Source organism: Protopterus annectens, chromosome 11.part0 (genome assembly GCF_019279795.1).
Source record: "Protopterus annectens isolate FY-2018-M chromosome 11.part0, PAN1.0, whole genome shotgun sequence".
Classification (NCBI taxonomy): Eukaryota; Metazoa; Chordata; order Ceratodontiformes; family Protopteridae; genus Protopterus; species Protopterus annectens.
Genome location: NC_056745.1, coordinates 567558844 through 567578720, shown reverse-complemented (window position 1 = coordinate 567578720; position 19877 = coordinate 567558844). Strand labels below are relative to the sequence as shown.

The window sequence follows — 19877 nt, the reverse complement described above, 5'->3', positions numbered from 1 at the left end:
ACTAGCTGTATTCAACTGGACGTATAAGAGAATTTAAGTACCTTTATCTGCACTTTTTTTTTTCAAAAAATACAGTATTTAAATTGATTTTAACTGTGTTGCAGGAATATTAACTGAACTGGAAGTTAGTCAGTGTTTGCTGAATTTTGTTATTTGCTAGTAATTACAGGTGTGGGGGTAGCCACATTCTTTGATTTCCTGTCCTTGCCTATTTAAGTAGTACAGTGTGAAATATTTTCTGCTTAAAACCTCAGCTTTGGCTGGCTAAGAACTTGCTGTATTCAACTGGATGTATAAGAGAATTTAAGTACCTTTATCTGCACTTTTTTTTCAAACAAATACAGTATTTAAATTGATTTTAACTGTGTTGCAGGAATATTAACTGAACTGGAAGTTAGTCAGTGTTTGCTGAATTTTGTTATTTGCTAGTAATTACAGGTGTGGGGGTAGCCACATTCTTTGATTTCCTGTCCTTGCCTATTTAAGTGGTATAGTGTGAAATATTTTCTGCTTAAAACCTCAGCTTTGGCCGGCTAAGAACTTGTTGTATTCAACTGGACGTATAAGAGAATTTAAGTACCTTTATCTGCACTTTTTTTTCAAAAATACAGTATTTAAATTGATTTTAACTGTGTTGCAGGAATATTAACTGAACTGGAAGTTAGTCAGTGTTTGCTGAATTTTGTTATTTGCTAGTAATTACAGGTGTGGGGTAGCCAAATTCTTTGATTTCCTGTCCTTGCCTATTTAAGTGGTACAGTGTAAAATATTTTCTGCTTAAATCCTCAGCTTTGGCCGGCTAAGAACTTGCTGTATTCAACTGGACGTATAAGAGAATTTAAGTACCTTTATCTGCACTTTTTTTTTCAAAAAATGCAGTATTTAAATTGATTTTAACTGTGTTGCAGGAATATTAACTGAACTGGAATTTAGTCAATGTTTGCTGAATTTTGTTATTTGCTAGTAATTACAGGTGTGGGGTAGCCACATTCTTTGATTTCCTGTCCTTGCCTATTTAAATGGTACAGTGTGAAATATTTTCTGCTTAAAAACCTCAGCTTTGGCCGGCTAAGCACTTGCTGTATTCAACTGGACGTATAAGAGAATTTAAGTACCTTTATCTGCACTTTTTTTTCAAAAAATACAGTATTTAAATTGATTTTAACTGTGTTGCAGGAATATTAACTGAACTGGAAGTTAGTCAGTGTTTGCTGAATTTTGTTATTTGCTAGTAATTACAGGTGTGGGGTAGCCACATTCTTTGATTTCCTGTCCTTGCCTATTTAAGTGGTACAGTGTGAAATATTTTCTGCTTAAAAACCTCAGCTTTGGCCGGCTAAGAACTTGCTGTATTCAACTGGACGTATAAGAGAATTTAAGTACCTTTATCTGCACTTTTTTTTCAAAAAATACAGTATTTAAATTTATTTTAACTGTGTTGCAGGAATATTAACTGAACTGGAAGTTTTGACTCTGCTCTTCAGTTAGTCCCATTCACCCTCCCTGTTTTTGTTTTGGTGTTAATCTTAGTGGCCTTGAAACTGCCCGCCCCTCTTGTAAATTTGTGTTTGGATACTCCTTCTGGGCCCATCTCATTTGCTCATTCAACTGAGTGCAGTGAGATCATATTCTGATTTCAGGCATTCCTACTGTGTACAAAGAGAGCATCTGGGAAATAGAAACAAAAAAATAAATTTAAGCTTGTTTCCTGCCTTTCCTGTTAAGTGGTATAGACTATTTGTAGGCTTCTGAGCCCCCAAGCACTTCTGTGTTGGAAGGAAGCCTTCTAGCTTAGTTTTTTTTTTCTTATAACTAGCCAGTTTTCTAGTTTCAGCACTCAAATCTGTTTCTTTGATCTCAGCACTTGTTCAGAAAAAAAAAATTCATCTGCTTTTACTGTACTTGTGTTTCTACCTACTTTATTTTACTCTTGCATCATCTTAAAAGTACTCAATTGTATTTATTACTGCTTGGTGTAACTCATTCTAAGCCTTTTGGTTTACAAAGTGGAAACACTTGGGCTTTGGACCAGTTGTTTTGCACTGAGAGGGTTTGTGGTCTGCACTGTAGTGGCAGAACAGGTAGCTTACATCCTTCTAGGTTGGGAACTGCTTATTGAGGGCTCAGTGTCTGTTATTCTAAAAGTGTATTAATTCTGGTTTAAGCACTTGAGCTTTCAGGCCAGTTATTTTACATTAAGAGGGTTCGTGGTCTGCACTCTTGTGGGAAGAGAGGCTGGACTCTGCACTTCTGAGCTGGGAATTTCTGGTTAAAGGCTTATAGGGCCTGAATATTTGAACTGTATCTTACTGAAATTGGTACACCTTGTTTGCTGTAGCATAGACTAGATCCAGGCCTGCTGAATCTAGCTTTGTTTATATGCTTGTTGTTTGTTTGCTTGTTATTTCCCTGGAACGCTAATTCCACCTAATATGCAGCTTCTCAGCACTTCTGTGGATCACTAATGATATCTGCATTGCTTACTGTACTTATTTCCTTGTTTCACTTGAAAGAAAGTTACTGTTTGTCGCTTTTGCATTTAAGTTACCTGTAACACATTGCACTTAAGTTACCTGGCACTTGCTCACTAAAGCAATTATATAAGTCAGCACTAAAAATTAAAAGCACTACACCCTCACTCCCCACTGGCCCTTGTTTTCAATTATTAAGGAATTCCCAATATTATTCTAGCGTGTCCAAAGGTCAGTTGTCAATCTCCTCTCCGGTCCAGCTGGTGAATATGGGAATCTTGAGGCAATGTTACAACTGCCTCATGTACACAGACAACCCTCTCCTCCTCCCAACAAATTCCAACACATGTGAGAGATGCAACCATATAGCCAAACTGGAGGCTAAGCTCTCTCAACTCAGTTCTGGCATGACCAGTCAGGAGGAGAAGGAAACCACATTCACTACAATTCCAGTCTCACATAGACCTTCCACGACAGCAAACCAAACACATAATCACACAAAAACATACTCGGAGGCTCTAAATAAAGATCTGCCTAAGCAGCAGAGACCTCCAAAGCAGACACCCAAGCAACCGCTACCCCAAAACAAAACATGTGCAACACATATCTCACAAAGCCAGTGTGCCAAACAGTCACAGCCCTTAAGACTAAACAACACACCTGATACACTTGTAATAGGTGACTCTATCGTCAGACACACTGACGTCCTGCTCACCAGGCTGAACAAGGAGAGGGTCACAGTGAGCAGCCTGTGGGGTGCTAGGATCCGCCACATAACACAAGCACTCAGGTCACTCCAATGCAAGTACAAATATGACTCGGTCATTGTCCATGCTGGTGTGAATGACCTGAGACGTACCTCCCTGGACTACATGAAAAGAGACATAAAGGAGCTCTCTGAGCATGTAACCCAGGCCGGTATGACCCTGACCTTACCCTCACCAAGAATGATGCCACAATATGAAGAAAAGATGATCAATTTCAACAATTGGCTTACGTACTGGTGTCATTCAAAGGGGATCCAATGCCTGTCAACTTGGGATGATATGCTCGACAAGCCACGATGCTTCGCTAGGGACGGTTTGCACCTGTCACCTCTGGGCTTTCGGATATTGGCAAAGGCTCTTGCTACCCCCACAGTGCCTTTTTTAGGCAAGGCTCAAAAGACAAACCCACCTCCATAGGTATCACAAGGGATAAGAAACTAAGAGTAATGCTACTCAACGCCAGAAGTCTAAACCTCAAGATGCACGCACTCGAAACTCTCCTTAGCATGGAGAACATCGATATCTGTGCAGTAACAGAAACCTGGTTCAGGGCTCCTGAGAGCACCCCAGCACTACCAGGTTATACCTCATACCATGCTTTTCGGCCCCAAAACTTGGACCGAACCACAAAAGGAGGGGGAGTATCAATATTCATCAAAGATACCCACACCTCTAGGTTGGTGGCAAAGCACGAAGCATCAGAGACTATCCATGTGCAACTAACAGTGGGTAAAACTGCCTTCCAGTTTATAGCCTGCTACAGATCACCCTCCCAAACACAGGAACCCCACTCGGCCTTCCTGAGAACACTGGAAAATATGAAGGTCTCTCCAAACACCATTATATTGGGCGACTTCAACTACCCAAACATAGACTGGGAGCATTACTCTAGCTCCAACACCCTAGCCCAAAGGTTCCTAGAATTTATAATCTCAAATGCTATGGAACAACTTGTTACCACTCCCACAAGAGGGGAAAAAATACTGGACCTGATCATCACCAACATGGGGACTCTATGCTCCAGACCAGAAGTGTATCCCTCACTGGTAAGATCAGACCATAAACTAATCTCACTGGATATTCACATCCCGACCCCACCCCCTGCCCAGAAAACCACAGTGAAAAACTTCTCTAAAGCAAATTTCACACTCCTCAAAACCGAGGTGGAATCCTTCAAAGCCCCCGGGCCTGTGGAAAATATGGCCCAGACCGCAGAATCCTTTATAAACGCATTCTATGAGCACCTTCAGGAATGCATGGATCATGCGATCCCAAATAAAACCAAGACCCAATCCTCCAAAGGCAGACGTCCTGTCTGGAGGACCCCAGCCATAAACAAACTATACAATAGAAGGAGGAAGCTACTAAATGACAGAGCAAAATCCCAAAAAGGGAAGGCATCACTGATCAGTATTAGCAAAAAACTACGGGCACTCATAAAATTGTCTAAGGCCAGCTTCGAGAGAAAAATTGCACAGGACACTAAGGATAATCACGAGGCTTTCTTTAGTTCATAGGTTCATAGGTTCATACTAGGCTATCTGCCCTAGGGCATTTATAAGCCTAGCCCATAGATATGTGGCTTTCGCCACCCCTTTAGTTTGAATAAAACTATGCCTATTATTGTGCTGTGCCTCTGTCAAGCAGTGACACTGAAGTAATCCCTGGGGTATATCTGCGATCTCCCATCCATTGGTCAAGATTCCTCTTGAACAAGGCCAGCGAGGTGCTCTGCCTCACATGTACCGGGATTTTGTTCCACAGCATAGGGAGTCTCTGGGTGATGAATCTGTCCCTCCAGCACGTCCTATTAATAACCGTGTCAAGGCTTAAGTCTCCCGCCCTTGTGGTTCTGAGGGATCTAGATTTCTTGAGGTGAAGCATATTCATCAAATCTGGGTTTGACATGGCCTTATATGTCAGGCACAGGTCACCTCTGAGCAAGCGGTATGAGACTGAATAGAGCTGGAGTTCTTTCAGTCGGGCAGCATAAGACATATTTTTGAGACCCTTTTAGGAACCTGGGTGGTAATTCCCAGATATGCTCAGAATTAGTCCAAAATGACAAAAAATACACTGAACCCACAGACATTGCCAACATCCTAGCTGACAGGTTCAGCGCAAACTCCCCCCCCCCCACCAAAAGGGCAAATATCTATCCCAGCAGAGTGCTTCCCCCCTGACATCTCAGATGCTCAGGTAAGAGACGCCCTCTCCAAAGCAAAAAACACAGCATCAATGGGCCCAGACGGTGTCCCGGGCTGTGTTCTACGTGAACTCCAAGAAGAGCTAAACCCAAACATAAAGCTACTGTTCAGTCTCAGCCTTACTACAGGATATGTGCCTAAAGAGTGGCGTACAGCAACAGTGGTCCCTCTCCATAAAGGTGGTGCCTCAATGGATCCTGGAAACTATCGCCCCATAAGCCTGACTAGCTTGGTCTGCAAAGCTATGGAAAGGATCATCATGGACCTCATAAATAAAGATATTGGGGACCTACAGACACTGGATCCTACCCAGTTCGGCTTTGTTAAGGGCAGATCCTGCCTCTTAAACCTGGTTGATTTCTTTGAAACAGTCACTAAGGCCATTGACGAGGGGAAGGTGGTCCACACAGCCTACCTGGACCTCGCAAAAGCCTTCGATACAATACCCCACTTGGGCATTATAGATAAGCTCACCAGCTTAAATATAAACCCCTATGTAACTAGATGGATTGCAAACTGGCTCAAGGACAGAACCCACATGGTTAGAATTGCTGGAGCCATGTCAGACTCCAAACCAGTTACAAGTGGTGTCCCACAAGGCTCAGTCCTGGGACCTCTCTTGTTCGGTATATATTTCTCGGAGGTACAGGCCAACATGGAAGGACTGTGGCTGACCAAGTTCGCAGATGACTGCAAACTGGGCGCCATAATCGACTCTCCAGCCGACACAAGCATCCTTCAAAAGGGCCTCATAGAAACAGACAACTGGTGCCAGAGCCATGGCCTCAAGCTAAATGCCAAAAAGTGTATAGTCATCCCTTTGGCAAAAACAAAGTGCCCACAAATTACCACATAGGTGGTAATCCATTAAGTACAGAAGAAGTAATTAGGGACCTGGGGACCCAAGTTGATAGCAATCTCTCATTTGACAACCACGTGGCCAAAGTGGTTAGAAAAACATTTTATATAGCCCACCTAATCATGAAGGGATTCACATCTAGATCAGGAGGTCATCGTGCCTCTTTACTCATCCCTCATCAGGCCCATAATTGAGTACAATGCCCCTTTGGGATGTACCTTACCAGACACCTGCAGCAACTGAAAAGACCCCAAAAGTACCTCACCAAGAGGATCAAAGGGCTCAAACAGATGCCATATGCTGCCCGGTTAAAGAAACTCCAGCTCTACTCAGTGGCATACCGCCTGTTCAGAGGCGATCTGTGCCTGACATATAAAGCCATGTCCAACACGGAATTAATGGACATGCTGCACCTCAGAAAATCCAAATCCCATCGAGCTATGCTCGAGACTTGAACCTCAGCACTGAAATAAATAGGACATGCTGGAGGGACAGATTCATAACCCAAAGGCTCCCTTCACTCTGGAATAAAATCCCAGTCCAGGTTAGGCAGAGTCCCTCATTGACTCTCTTCAAGAGGAATCTTGATGAGTGGATGGGAGATCGTAGGTTTACCCCGGGTATCACTTCTGTGTCACTGTTAGACAGAGGCACAGAATACTAACCTTGAAAAAGGGCATAGCAAAATAAATTTAAAATGGGTGGTGAAAGCCAAACACATTCTGGCTAGGCTTATAAATGCCCTAGGGCAGATAGCCTAGTATGAACCTATGAACCTATGAACCTATGAAAATGGACAGCTCAACCTTTCTACAGAGGACTTAAAAATCCATCTAGAGTTAAAGAGACTTGAGCTGGAGGCCACGCATTTGGAAATAAAAGCAGCAGAGAAATTGAGACATCCTGAGGCTGAGGAAAATGTGAAACTGCAATGGCTGGAGGCTGCAAAAAAGGAGTGGCAGAGACAACATAAAAAGGAGATGCTGACTCTTTGCCAGAGTCATGGAGGTAATGGGGAAGGGAGTAACTGAACTCCAGAAGCAACAAAGGTCAGTAAATTTCTTCCACAATTTACAGAGCGGGATAATTTTTATAGTTTCATTCATATATTTGAGAGGGTATGTAAACAGTATAATGTTGATCAAGGGCTCTGGGTACGGTTCCTGACCAGTTTACTCCATGGTAAAGCTGTAACTGTTATTTCTAAAATGTCTGCTACTGATTGTTTAAATTCTAATATTGTAAAAAACTGTTTGCTAGAATGTTTTAAGTTAACACCTGAAGCTTATAGGAAAATGTTTCATTAGCATAGACGCAAGGCATATGAAAGTGTGTGTGAATATATTGCTGAATTAAGCACTTATTTTCATAGGAGGGTGAGTGGATGTCAGGTCACCACATTTGAAGGGCTGGCAGACCTTTTGGTGAGGGAAGGGAGACCTATACCTAGCAAGCAGAGCATCATTGCACAGGAAAGGGCCACCCAGTGCTGCTCAAGGGTTTAAGGTAACCCATGGTGGGTAGCCTAGACTGCCCCAACAGAGTCCACCAGTAACAGGGGATGCCTCTAGTCCAGATTCATGTCCAGAACCAAGGGTTAAATGTTTTAAATGCAACCATTGGGGCCATGTGGCATACAGATGTCTGCCGAGGCAAGGTGGGGAGCAAATGTTGGGAAAACCAGTAAGTGGGGGTGACAAAATCCCAACAGTAGGTTGTCTCAAGACAACAAGGGTACCAAACTACCACAAGAGGTTATATCCCATCTTAGTGAATGGGAAAGAGGCTATTGCTAAGAGAGAGACACAGCCTGTGACCTAAACATTGTGAGGTCTGCAATTGGTTACAGAGGAGCACTACTTTCTTCGGCAGTCTACTCCAGTCGGAGCTTTAGGGGGGACCCCATTCCAAATACCTTTGGCTAGGGTTCACCTTGACTCAGAGGGTGGAAAAGGAAGCCAGTAAGTAGATGTGTTTGAAGACATCCCTGCAGATGTCCTGATAGGGAATGATTTTGATAATGCAGTACCATTTGTTCATGCAGTTACATGCAGTCATTCTTGGAGACAAGCATGTGGGTCTGGTAGCCTGAGGGGAGACCCAGACAAACTGCACATTTGCAGCCAGAACTGGTGAGGTGGTTTCTTCAGGGAGGGAGCTACAGTGTAGCAGTGAAACTGAAGGTGAGCCACAGCTGCTTGTGGGTACTGATGTTCCCTTGGACAGAGTGACTGCAAGGGCAGAGGTGAATAGTAGCAGTACCCAGGCTGACAGTGAGGCACTGCTGTCAGAGGATGCCAGACTTCCTGTGGAAGGGGAGTTGAGAAGGCTTACTAAGAGAGAGATGAGACAGGTTCAGCTCTCAGATCCTACATTACAAGGCCTGAAGAATGTTGCTAGCGAGGCACCTGATTCTCAAGGGAAGCGGGAATCTGTATACTTGGAAAAAGGGTTATTGAATAGAGAGTGGACCCCTGATGGAGAGCTAAAGGGTAAGAGAATACAGCAGTTGGTAGTGCCCAAAGCCTACTATCTGGCACTTCCAGCCATAGCCCATGATATTCCCTTTTCAGGTCATATGGGCATAAAACATACAAAGAGCTGTATTATGCGGAACTTTTATTGACCCTGGATTTCCAGAGCTATAACAGGGTACTACAGGACCTGTGAGCAGTGCCAAAAGGTAGGCAAGGCAGGAGACAAGGTGAAAGTTCCTTTGATGCCTTTGCCTGTGATTGTGGTGCCATTTCAGAGGGTAGCTATGGATATTGTGGGGCCTCTGAGTACCCAGAGAACATAAATAGCCAGCAGAAATGGTGGAGTGCAGAAAATATTTTAATATAAAACATATAACCAGGTGGAGGGTAATAAGCCCAACTACCTATCTCTGAGATAGGTAGTTGGGCTTATTACTCTCCACCTGGTTATATGTTTTATATTAAAATATTTTATGCACTCCACCATTTCTGCTGGCTATTTTTGTTCTCTGAGTGTTGACTTTACAGCCGAGCAGTTGCCGTACATGCACCACGTTGCTTCCTGCCTCTGAGTACCCCAAGTTCCACAGGGAAAAAGTATATCCTAGTGGTAGTAGAGTATGCTACCAGATACCCTGAGGTGGTGGCTCTGTCCTCCACTGAGGCAGAGAAGGTGGCAAATGCTTTGTTAGAGATTTTCAGCAGGGTAGGTTTTAGAAAAGAAATACTGCTGACAGAGGTGCCAATTTCATGTCAGACCTGCTGACTTGTCTGTGGAAGCAGTGGGGGGAGGGGAGGCGAAGCACATAAAGATCACCTCCTAACATCCCGAGACTAATGGTCTTGTTGAGAGGTTAAACTCTACACTCAAGATGATGCTACTTGCATTTGCATACTAGTTTGAGGAAGTAGGACAAACATTTGCCCCATCTGTTGTTTGCTTACAGAGAGGTACCCCAAGAATCCACAGGTTTTTCACCCTTTGATGATAGATAATGCCAGCTCAGTGCTCAGTGGTCAGAATCATATGGAACTTTTTCCTGACTGCAGTTTCAGGTGATAGCATTAACTACTCAGAAGTCATCATGTATATCTATCATGAGCAGTGGGCACTAAAATACACATGCAAATTGTAAAAAAAAAACTGTTGCACAGTGTTCAGAAGATTCTGTTATTCAGCAATATTCTGCATCTAGTCTGCCACCTCTCGATTAAATCACATTCTTCTTTCACGCGAACAAGTCAAAAAAACATAGGATTTTGAGAAATAAGTGTACAAGGCAGAAGACCATCACATAAAACTAAGGCTCTCATCTACTTTCCTAACTGTCATAGACAGTTGCATTTATATATGAATAAAGTAGAAGAAGGCCATTTACTGCATACCCTGTATTACATTCTTTTACCACCATAGTACAAAATCACAGATATTCCTAATCACATGGCCCTCTAAACTATCAACCTCACCTTGGCAAATTTCACATTACTAAAGTAAGGATTTTGTTCATTATTTTAATGTTTGCCATCAGCTTTTCTTCAAGAGGGTGAAAGATAATGTTTGTCATAAAGCTATACTGTTATATGACTTTACAGTAGGTAGAACAGAAAAACATAGAGGTTGGTAGATACTCAGTGAGTAGAACAGGAATAAACATGGAGGCTACAGCTGATACTTTCAGCTTTGTGCAGAGAGTGGGGCTAATAAATGCCATATGTAGGATCTCCCACTTCAGATTCCACTGATCTGGGCCATAGGTAAACTACTATTTCAGAGTGCTATCAAGCAAGGTAACACTCAATTATTGCATTACGGTTATTTACCTTGCACCCGCTTTTGTAACCATATGGCCTTCAAGTTTTATCTCTTCTTCATTTTCAAAAAACATGCTGACTGAGCGTTTGCACTCATATACTGAGCCGTTGCATTCTCGGCTGTTATGTACCTACAAAATTAAAAAAGAAGCATTAGTCATGTCACCATAGATTCAAGTGAAATTATTCATTTTCCATCTGTGTTAGTAATGAATAAAACATAAAGCTACAAAATAGCAATGTTCCTTAAGTATATTTTATGAATGAACAACACAACACTGCATATCACTTGAGGAAAAAAGAAACACCACAGTAATTTAAACACATTTATCTTTTTGTTTTAACTCATTGAGAACTAAAGAATAACATGTTTAAGTTAATATGCTATTTTGATTTTATTTTGGTTTAGAACAACAATAAACCTTATGGTTAGATGACACTGTTTAGCACACTAAGACATTCATGATAATAAATCTATACTGAGACAGCTTGTTGCTTTTCTTTTATCACCCATAGTACAAAGCAACACAAGCAAGAGTTGGAAGTACACTCTGAACATTAAGCATGAGGTCAAATGTGTTGAACAATCCAGCAAAGGATCAGTTCCTGTAAAAACAAGGGTAGCAATTGTCCACTGCAGTATCCACACCTGGGTATAAAAAGGGGTGTTGCCAGCATAAGATTTCTGCACCGGGTCTGGAAAGTACTTGGGAAAAAGTCACATCACTCCACTCCACTAGAACTGCTGACTAACGTATGCAATCATAAAATTAGACAGACAAACAAAAACATGAACTATCGTTTAGACTACTGTAGAATGTATTTTTGGAAACTTACACAATGAAATGAGGGTCACATATATATCTAGGGTACATGTTTCTACTTCAGAATTTGACTCCTGTCTAAGAATGTGCCACAGTGAGGTACAAGCCACATTTGTAACTATACTAAATATGTCATTTATTTATTTATGTGTGTATGTTTATTTATTTAATTAGTAACTGGATAAGTGCATTTTAGTCATGATAAAGATGACTGCTACATTCAACTGGGAAAATAGGCAGAGCACTTGGGATTCCCTTAGCTTTACCTACTATTTATGCAGAATTAAGCAGTACGTGAGGGAATGGAGGTTGAAGAAGAGAAAGATGTGCCTGTGATTGCTTTTGGTGTAATGACGAGCACTGGGATATTAAATAAGAACTAAGTAATGTTCTTAAATAATTCTTAAACAAAGGGAATGGGTCCTGAAGTTGCAGTAACAGTCAGACTGGATCAAAAGCAAAAATGGGCATTAAGTGCCAAACCTAGCAAGGCATAAAGTAGGGTGAGAAACCCATGTCCATGAGCAAGAAAAAACCGTAAGACTACTATTCAAGATGAAAGAAATCATAGCTTCATAGGCTCATTTGTAAAGATTACGACTACTGGCCTTCAAGAAGATTCGTATGATACCAAATCAGTTTTTACAGATAGCTGAAACAGCAGATGTACTATGACAAAGGTCAAGAGAGATGCCCACAGAATGATGTCTTAATTTGAAGGGAAGGGCAGAATCTTTTCCCAGCAGATATATACCAATTCAAGATTTCTTCCTTAAGTAGATGGGTGAACATATGTAGTTTTCTACATTCTATTCATTCAGGAAAATATTTTCAGAGAATTTGGAAAATGTCAAAAAGCAAAGTACCTTGGTGAAGTTTATTAGTATTCTTTAACTAAACAGTTAATTACCAAAGCCAGTGTTTTGTGGAGAAATTAGAAGATTCATAAGTACTTTTATGCACTATTTGCAAGAAAAATTGAATTTAATTTAAAGTCCAGAATATTTTATGGATGGATGACAGGGGATACTGAACAAGTAACTGGTGGGCAACAGTTAATCTGTGAATGAGGGGTAGGAAAGTACTTTCATATCTAAATATCATTCAGTCAGGCAATATGCCAAAGCTATTGCATTTTATCTGGCCCAACTAAAACACAAAATCGTATTGTTCGATTTATTGTATCTGCTATAATTAATACATTGTATGTATATTCTTGTATCACTTCTGTTTTTGCCAGACCATTTCAACATCATTCCTTTATATTCCACAAATCCCCAGGCTACTTGGCCTAATTCTGACCTTTAATTAATGTCCAAATGTATATGTTCTCCTTGTACTTACATGTGCTGATCCAGGTGTGAACTGCTTCTAAGTGCATGTGTGTGTGTGTGTGTGTGTGTGTGTGTGTGTGTGTGTGTGTGTGTGTGTGTGTGTGTGTGTGTGTGTGTGGTGGGGTGATGAACCACATCTGTAAGACTGTATATTCTACCTTCCAAATGACTGAGACTTCAAATCCACCCCCCAAAAAAGTGTCAAGTAGACAAGCTTGTCTTAACCACTGTGTAGTACTCTATAACTGTTTCTGGCTATTGAAGGAGGGAAAATAGGCTGTGTGCATAATATTTAAAATTAAGGGATTGAATATTACATGAATATTAGCACCTGTACAGGTCAAAATCTAAGTAAACTCAATTTATATGCAGTGGATAGTTAAATTAGTAATGCATACTTCCTTGGCATAACTCAATGAGAATGGAGACTTTTAGGACTACTAAACTGTATTCTATTTTTTCTTTATGTGTTGTTTGAAATTGTGATAAAAGTATTAATCTGTAATGTAAAGGTGAAAGCATGTTCAAGCAGAAAAAGAAAATAATGTTATATATATTATACTAGATTGAAAGGGGCAGACAAAAACCAAACTGGACACACTTTTAAACCAGCTAAAATACATACTTGCATAGATTATGTTGTACAAAAAGAAAGTTACTAAATAAAAGATAGAAAGTACAAGAGCAGAATTTTGCAGACCATGAAATATTAATCGGGGAGGTTAGTGGAGGAGAAGAGTAAAGGGTAAAAGTGTAAGGTGGAGACTTTTAGCAGAGGGTAGAGAAAAAGAAAACAGGGCTAGATTTGTTCTTACAGAGCAGTTATGGGAGTTACTTTACTGTTAATTATGTGTAGCATGTGGAGCATCATGATTATGTTCCAAAATCAGGAAAAAGCTAAACTTGCTAATTATTCCACTACCACAAAACCCAATCTTAACAGCACTAAGGGATGTTTAACACATGTTAAGAAAGGGTCTCATATTAGGGACTAAGACCAGACAGATGCAATAGCTTTTAAAATCTGTTAGACCTTCACTCTGCCACACATAAAAAGTATAGTAAAACAACTTATCTAACAGCTCTACAGAGAAACACCTAATTTCTGCCTGTTGTCCATACTTCTCAGCTGCACCTGATTGTATAGAATGCCCCTGATTTTGTCTCATGTTTTTGCCCTGTCGGTCATAAAATGGTTGATGTTCTGTTAAATCATCAAGGATTACAGTCAGTCAACAATATCAGACTAATTATTGTTCAGAAATTGAATGTTGATGCAAAACCTATTTTTATATTAACTTTTAAGTGAATTGGAGCAATATTTTAAAAAAGTCCTTGACTTTGATTATATTCCCATCTGTTATTTTTGGATTTGTCCAGAATTTGTAAGCAAAGAACTTGAAATTTATGCTACTATCTGTTTGACGGGTGCCAACTGTTTACAACTTTCAAAGTCAGTAAAACAGTTTGTGTTCCTAGTCTTTTTCTTTCGTTCTGTCTGTCTTTTTCCCCTGTAACTAGTAGTGCATTGAGCAGATAAAGTTCCATGCACACTACAAAGTATAATAATTACATCATCTGTCAGCGATAGAGCCCCACAAGGATCTGTCCTTGCCATCTCTTATTAAACATCTTCATCAATAATATGTACAAAATAACTAATTATGTGACCTTTACTCAATGCACAAATGACTCTACCTTAAATGATTACCCAATCAGAAACTGAAAAAGCATGTATTTTTATCTTAATTGTGAAGTTTTACACAGACTGGATCTGCCTACTTCAAAATAACTCCTTAGTACTAATGCTTATTTTTTTTCTAACCCTGGATGCCCTCATGTAGGCAGACATGCTGACGTGAACTTGTTTTTTTGAAAAGCTACCTTTTGCCCATAATGCTCTGTGAGGGCAGAGATGATGAGCTTACAATGACCTGAGTTCTCCTGTCAGATCACACCTCCATTCTCTCAGAAGTCAAGTGTTAAGGAATAGCGCTAACCTAAGAATGTTCAATAGGCGTTTGAGTGACTGATTTGTTTTGATATTCATAGATTTGTTTTCAATGTTCATAGTAGGCTAAGAAGTCTCTAAGAGGTCATATCTAGCCAAACTATAAGAAGAGACAGACCATTGGGGCCATCTTCCTGAACCATTTATCTATTTGATTTCTAAAGTTAGGTTTTCTGATTGTCTTAATAATAATAGTAACTTACTCCAGCACCTTCCTGCTCTGTTTTTAAAAGTTCTAACCTATTCTTCCTTGCCTGATCAATAATTATTTAAAAAAGTTATTCTTAGTTGATTTATCATGCTCTCAAAAACTGGCATCTAATGAAATGCAATGGCTTCATTGTGTAAGCATTTAAAAAATTATATTGAATCATTCTTTCATAATTAAAAATTTACTGAATATGAATTTAACTTTTTAAGTCTATCTTCATAGGTTAATTTATTTGCACTGCGTTATGTGTTTTGTGAAATGCCTTTAACTTTTTCCCAACCAGTAGTATTAGCCACATTGCAGCTACAAAATCCATTTCCATACCTAGTAGTGATTTGCTAATACTTTTATACAAAGACCCCAACACAGTGTTACTTCTAGATTTATAGTAGCCTGACAGTGTGATAATAGCTGTTTCTACAAATGCCAGTACACTGACAGAAAAGTGGTAAAACAACTTTCAGCAACAGAGGATTTTACCTTTCCCTTTCCTCCCTAGTTTTGCAACTTTGAAGTAGATATATATATATATATAAGCAAGCTTTGGGGGTATGATAATGCAAGGAGACTTCACCCCTGCAAAAAAACTAACTCCATGTTTTGTCAAAAGTTGTTTCCGCACAATTTTTTTCAGTGCATTCACTTTCAGGTAAAGTGAATTCATCTGATTGATGTGGATTCCAGAAATACATCTTAGAAAAGTCTTCATGGCACTTTATAGTTTGTATATTAACATGTTCAGTAAATGCTATGTCATTTGTTAGTAAAACCCCTAGATCTTCTACAAGTCAGTTTTCATATGAATAATGGAGATTTTCCTTACCTATATGTAGGACACTATGTTTCTTACAGTTCAACATGTAGTTTATCCATATAACTGCGCAGCATCTGTTTGTCATTGACTTTATTACTGTTGTTTGCTATTTTATATCACCAACAAGTTTAGAGACCCAACATTTAAGTGGCATAGTTAACATAAATGAATAGAAACATTTACCCCAAACTTTGCCCTTTTAGTACCTCACTAAATGATTAGCATTCATGTGATTTATGTCATCCATCCCTGTATGACACAAATTCCCTGTTGCCAGCTTCTTATCCATTTTCTAACATATACATTCCATTTACTCTGTGCCAGTGCCCTATCTCTAAAGGAATGCGGCAGAAGAATCAACGTTTTTGTCAGATGCATGTAAGTGACATCAACATGAATATCATCATCGCTTGCCATAACTTTATCTGAATAAAATGATATCACATTGGTTGTACGTGATCTCCCACTATAGGAGTTATGTTGAAATATGTCAAAACAGCTTTTACTATCCTGGTTTGCATACATGCTAACAATATTCTTTCAAATGTTTTGATGGGGATACTAATGAGGCGTATACGTTTATAGTTGTCTAAGAAATCCTTTTGCCTGCCTTATAAATTGGTACCACAATGCACATTTCCATTGATATAGGACCTAACCTTTGAAGCAAGTGTGTTAAAACTGGTATTAAAGGAACATGGATTTTATTCAAGTAGTATTCATTTAAGCTGTCTGTCCCAGTAGTTGAGTTATTGCATCTGCTCCTCAGTCCTCCTCTATCATTTTCTGTGTTATTATTTAATTGAGTATTATTTGGCCCCATCTTTTTACTGCAATCCTTAAAAAAAGTTATTATTATTGTTTTAAATTTATTAGCAATATCTGGTTTATCAGTCGTTATTTTACCTCCTTCACATATAACTAAGCTGTGGCTCTCATCATTCCTACACTACTAAATACATCTATAAAACATTTTTTTCTTGCCAGATATCTAGTATAGCATTGTTATTGTATATAGTAATAATGTATTATACCATGACCCCCCCCAAAATGTGCACGCTGATTGGCCAGCGTGCCCGTTGTAAATCAAGTTATACTAATGGAAAAAGGTCCGGTCGCCCGGACTTTTTTCCATTAGTATAACTCGTTTTTTTAAAACACTGTCTCGCTATGTTAAATGGGTTTAACATAGCAAGACAGCTTTAAAATAAGCAACGGAGATCTCCGTTGCTTATTTTAAAGCTGTCTCGCTATGTTAAACCCATTTAACATAGCGAGACAGTGTTTAAAAAAAAGCAACGGAGAAAGCAAGATCTCCGTTGCTTTTTTTAGTGTCTCGCTATTTTAAATGAGTTTAACATAGCGAGACAGTTTTAAAATAAGCAACGGAGATGTCCGTTGCTTATTTTAAAACTGTCTCGCTATGTTAAACTCATTTAACATAGCGAGACACTAAAAAGCAACAGAGATCTTGCTTTCTCCGTTGCTTTTGCTCACAACTCTGATGTACTGCGCAGGCGCAGTACATCAGAACTGCCGCGGATGCCAGACATCTGCGGAAGGGCAGTAAACAGGCATTATACTATGCCATTATTTAAGAAAAGTAACAGTTTCTTTTCTTAAATAATGTCATGTATAATAGCAATAACACGCCTGGGTGTGGGTAATGCTAAATTACCCACGGTTGGCTTTGTTTGGTCCCTCGGGCTTTGCCCTCGGGACCAAACCACGCCAACCGTGGGTAAATTTAGCATTACCCACACCCAGGCGTGGGTTATTGCTATATTAGTCTTTTTAATGTTTAGCTCTTTTTATTCTATCTTAAGTCGATATGTCTTTTATGTTATGTTTAATATGTCTAAAATGTAACTGACTGAGGAGCTTTTCTCCCTGGGCCTCTTCTCAAAAGGGGCAAAGTCTTGCCCAGTCAGATCATCCCAGCAAACAAATGCAATAAATAAATAAGAAGTTGTCAACTCATATTTGGTTTTGTTAGAGCATACTGCTGAATTTAATCTTGATGCTCTCATTTGGTATAAGCATTCATTTTCTTGGTTTCTGTTTTCGTTCCATACAGTCTTAATCACATCAACTACCTTTTCTACATTTTGCACATGGGGTTGGTGGTGTCTCATTGATTCTTTCTATTCCCCTATCAACATTTTTCTCCCAATTCTAGTTCAGTGATAATTCATTTATAGCAGTATAGTCACTGTTTCAGTAATGTTTCTTTAAAAACACGTGGTTCTGTTCTCTTTTACCTGAAATCATGTCTCTGTACTTCATTGAATTGTTCTCTGATTTGTCTGTTGGTTGAAAAAAATATTTGCATAAACTGCTTTTATAGCCAAAGTATTCAATACAACATCTAAGATAGAATTTAATCTTGTTGATTCATGTACATGATAAGTTAATGCCTGTGTACTTATAAAAAGGCAGTAACTTACAACATCTAAGATAGAATTTAATCTAGACGATTCATGTACACGTTAAGTTAATGCAAGTATACTTATAAAAAGGCAGTAACTTTTAGTCATGTTATTTGATGACCATTTATTCCAGTCACAACATGCAGCCAAGACTTCAGCCAGAATGGTATTAGTATCTATACTACAAGTCCTAATTTCCTCATTAAACTTGTCAATATCCTTTGACTAAAAGGATGGGCTTCTGTAGATGCCTATTATTTTTATTTGATTTTCTTCATTGTGAATAGATACAGAAGTTATTTATCTATTTATGTATGTGTTTGTTTATTTATTTTTTATTTGCTTTTATTTCCTGGGAAAGTACTTCTAGGAACTGAAATTCCCATTTTCAGCAAAGACCTGGTGAGAAAAGCTCCAAAACAAGAATAAAAAATTTTTTTTCACAATTCAAAAGAAAAGGAGTCAGCAAACATTATTTACAAATCATATCAGATTAAAGAAATACACATTTTCAAGATATTGTAAGTAAAATCAAAAATGCTATATTAATGCACTTGTATAGTTGCCATGGTTGGCAAGAGTTAGGATTGCATACCTCAAACTGTAAGTGTGGTACAGCTGCATAGTTTATTAGTTGCCAGGTGATATTTTAGGGTGGATTTGCATTGTTGCAGGTTATTTAAAAAGCCTGATGTGTTCATAGGTTAGTACTAAGCTAACTGCCCTTGCGAGCCATTTTAAGCTTAGCCAATTATCCCTTGTGAGACTCAAACCCTACTCCTTGTGTTTGTAAGGCAAACACCTTAACCATTAGGCCACCCTCCCAACCCTGGTGATGCATATTTCAGCCTTGTTAAGACCTCATCAGCATAGCATAACCAGAGTGTTTTAAAAGTTTGTTCCATGCCTTGATGACAGAGAATAGTATGTCACCATAATAATATTTGGTTTATTAGCAACAGTTAGTTTAAGTTATCTCAGACGTTCTGTTGATTATTTCCATCCCCGTTGGGGGAAATGTGATCTTACTATACTGTTTCTGTTATAATGGTTATAACAAGCTGCTCTTCTTTCAATATCCATTCCATTTTGTCTATCTTTTATTCATACTTTTAAGCTTAAAAATAAAGAAAAAGTTACATTACAAGAACTTTCTGTAATGGGTGATTAACTGCTATATCTCAAAAAATCATAATTTTTCCATCTTATGCCCAAATATTTTATTTCCTTTATGGCTTAGACGGTATCTAGCTCTTGAAAATTATCGCTCTTCAATAAACATATTCCCATAAAAATATATGTAGATTGCCCATTTGGGACATACATTTTCAATTTCTGCAGTGTACTACAGAAATGGCTCACTGGGAGCTGCTGCAGTCAAACAAAGGCCTTGTGCAGGTAAATGCCACCTTCCTTACTATATAGTGTGACTGAAACTTGTTCACAAAAGAAGAAACCTATATGGACAGCATGCCAACAGGCTTTTGCATGGAGTTTATTGTGATCAACCTGCAATTAGGCCACTTAGCAATTTTCATCCTTTTACCAGAAATATACCATCACCTGATATTCTTCAGTATTTCTTTCTTTGAGTTATGTGGTCCTTCCGTGGCAAATCTTATACAGTGGCCCAGCATTCAGGTCAGTGTCTCCTCTAGCTG

At 39.2% G+C, this 19877-nt stretch overlaps 1 protein-coding gene across 1 annotated transcript in view; it reads right to left on the bottom strand.

Annotated features, from left to right (window-relative positions):
* OTOGL (otogelin like) overlaps positions 1–19877 on the bottom strand; it is a 3472886-nt gene that overhangs the window by 3098025 nt on the left and 354984 nt on the right. Inside the window, exon 7 of the mRNA XM_044088067.1 lies at positions 10603–10724. Within this exon, the coding sequence (XP_043944002.1) occupies positions 10603–10724 (122 nt within the window). The remainder of the gene's footprint in view (positions 1–10602; positions 10725–19877) is intronic.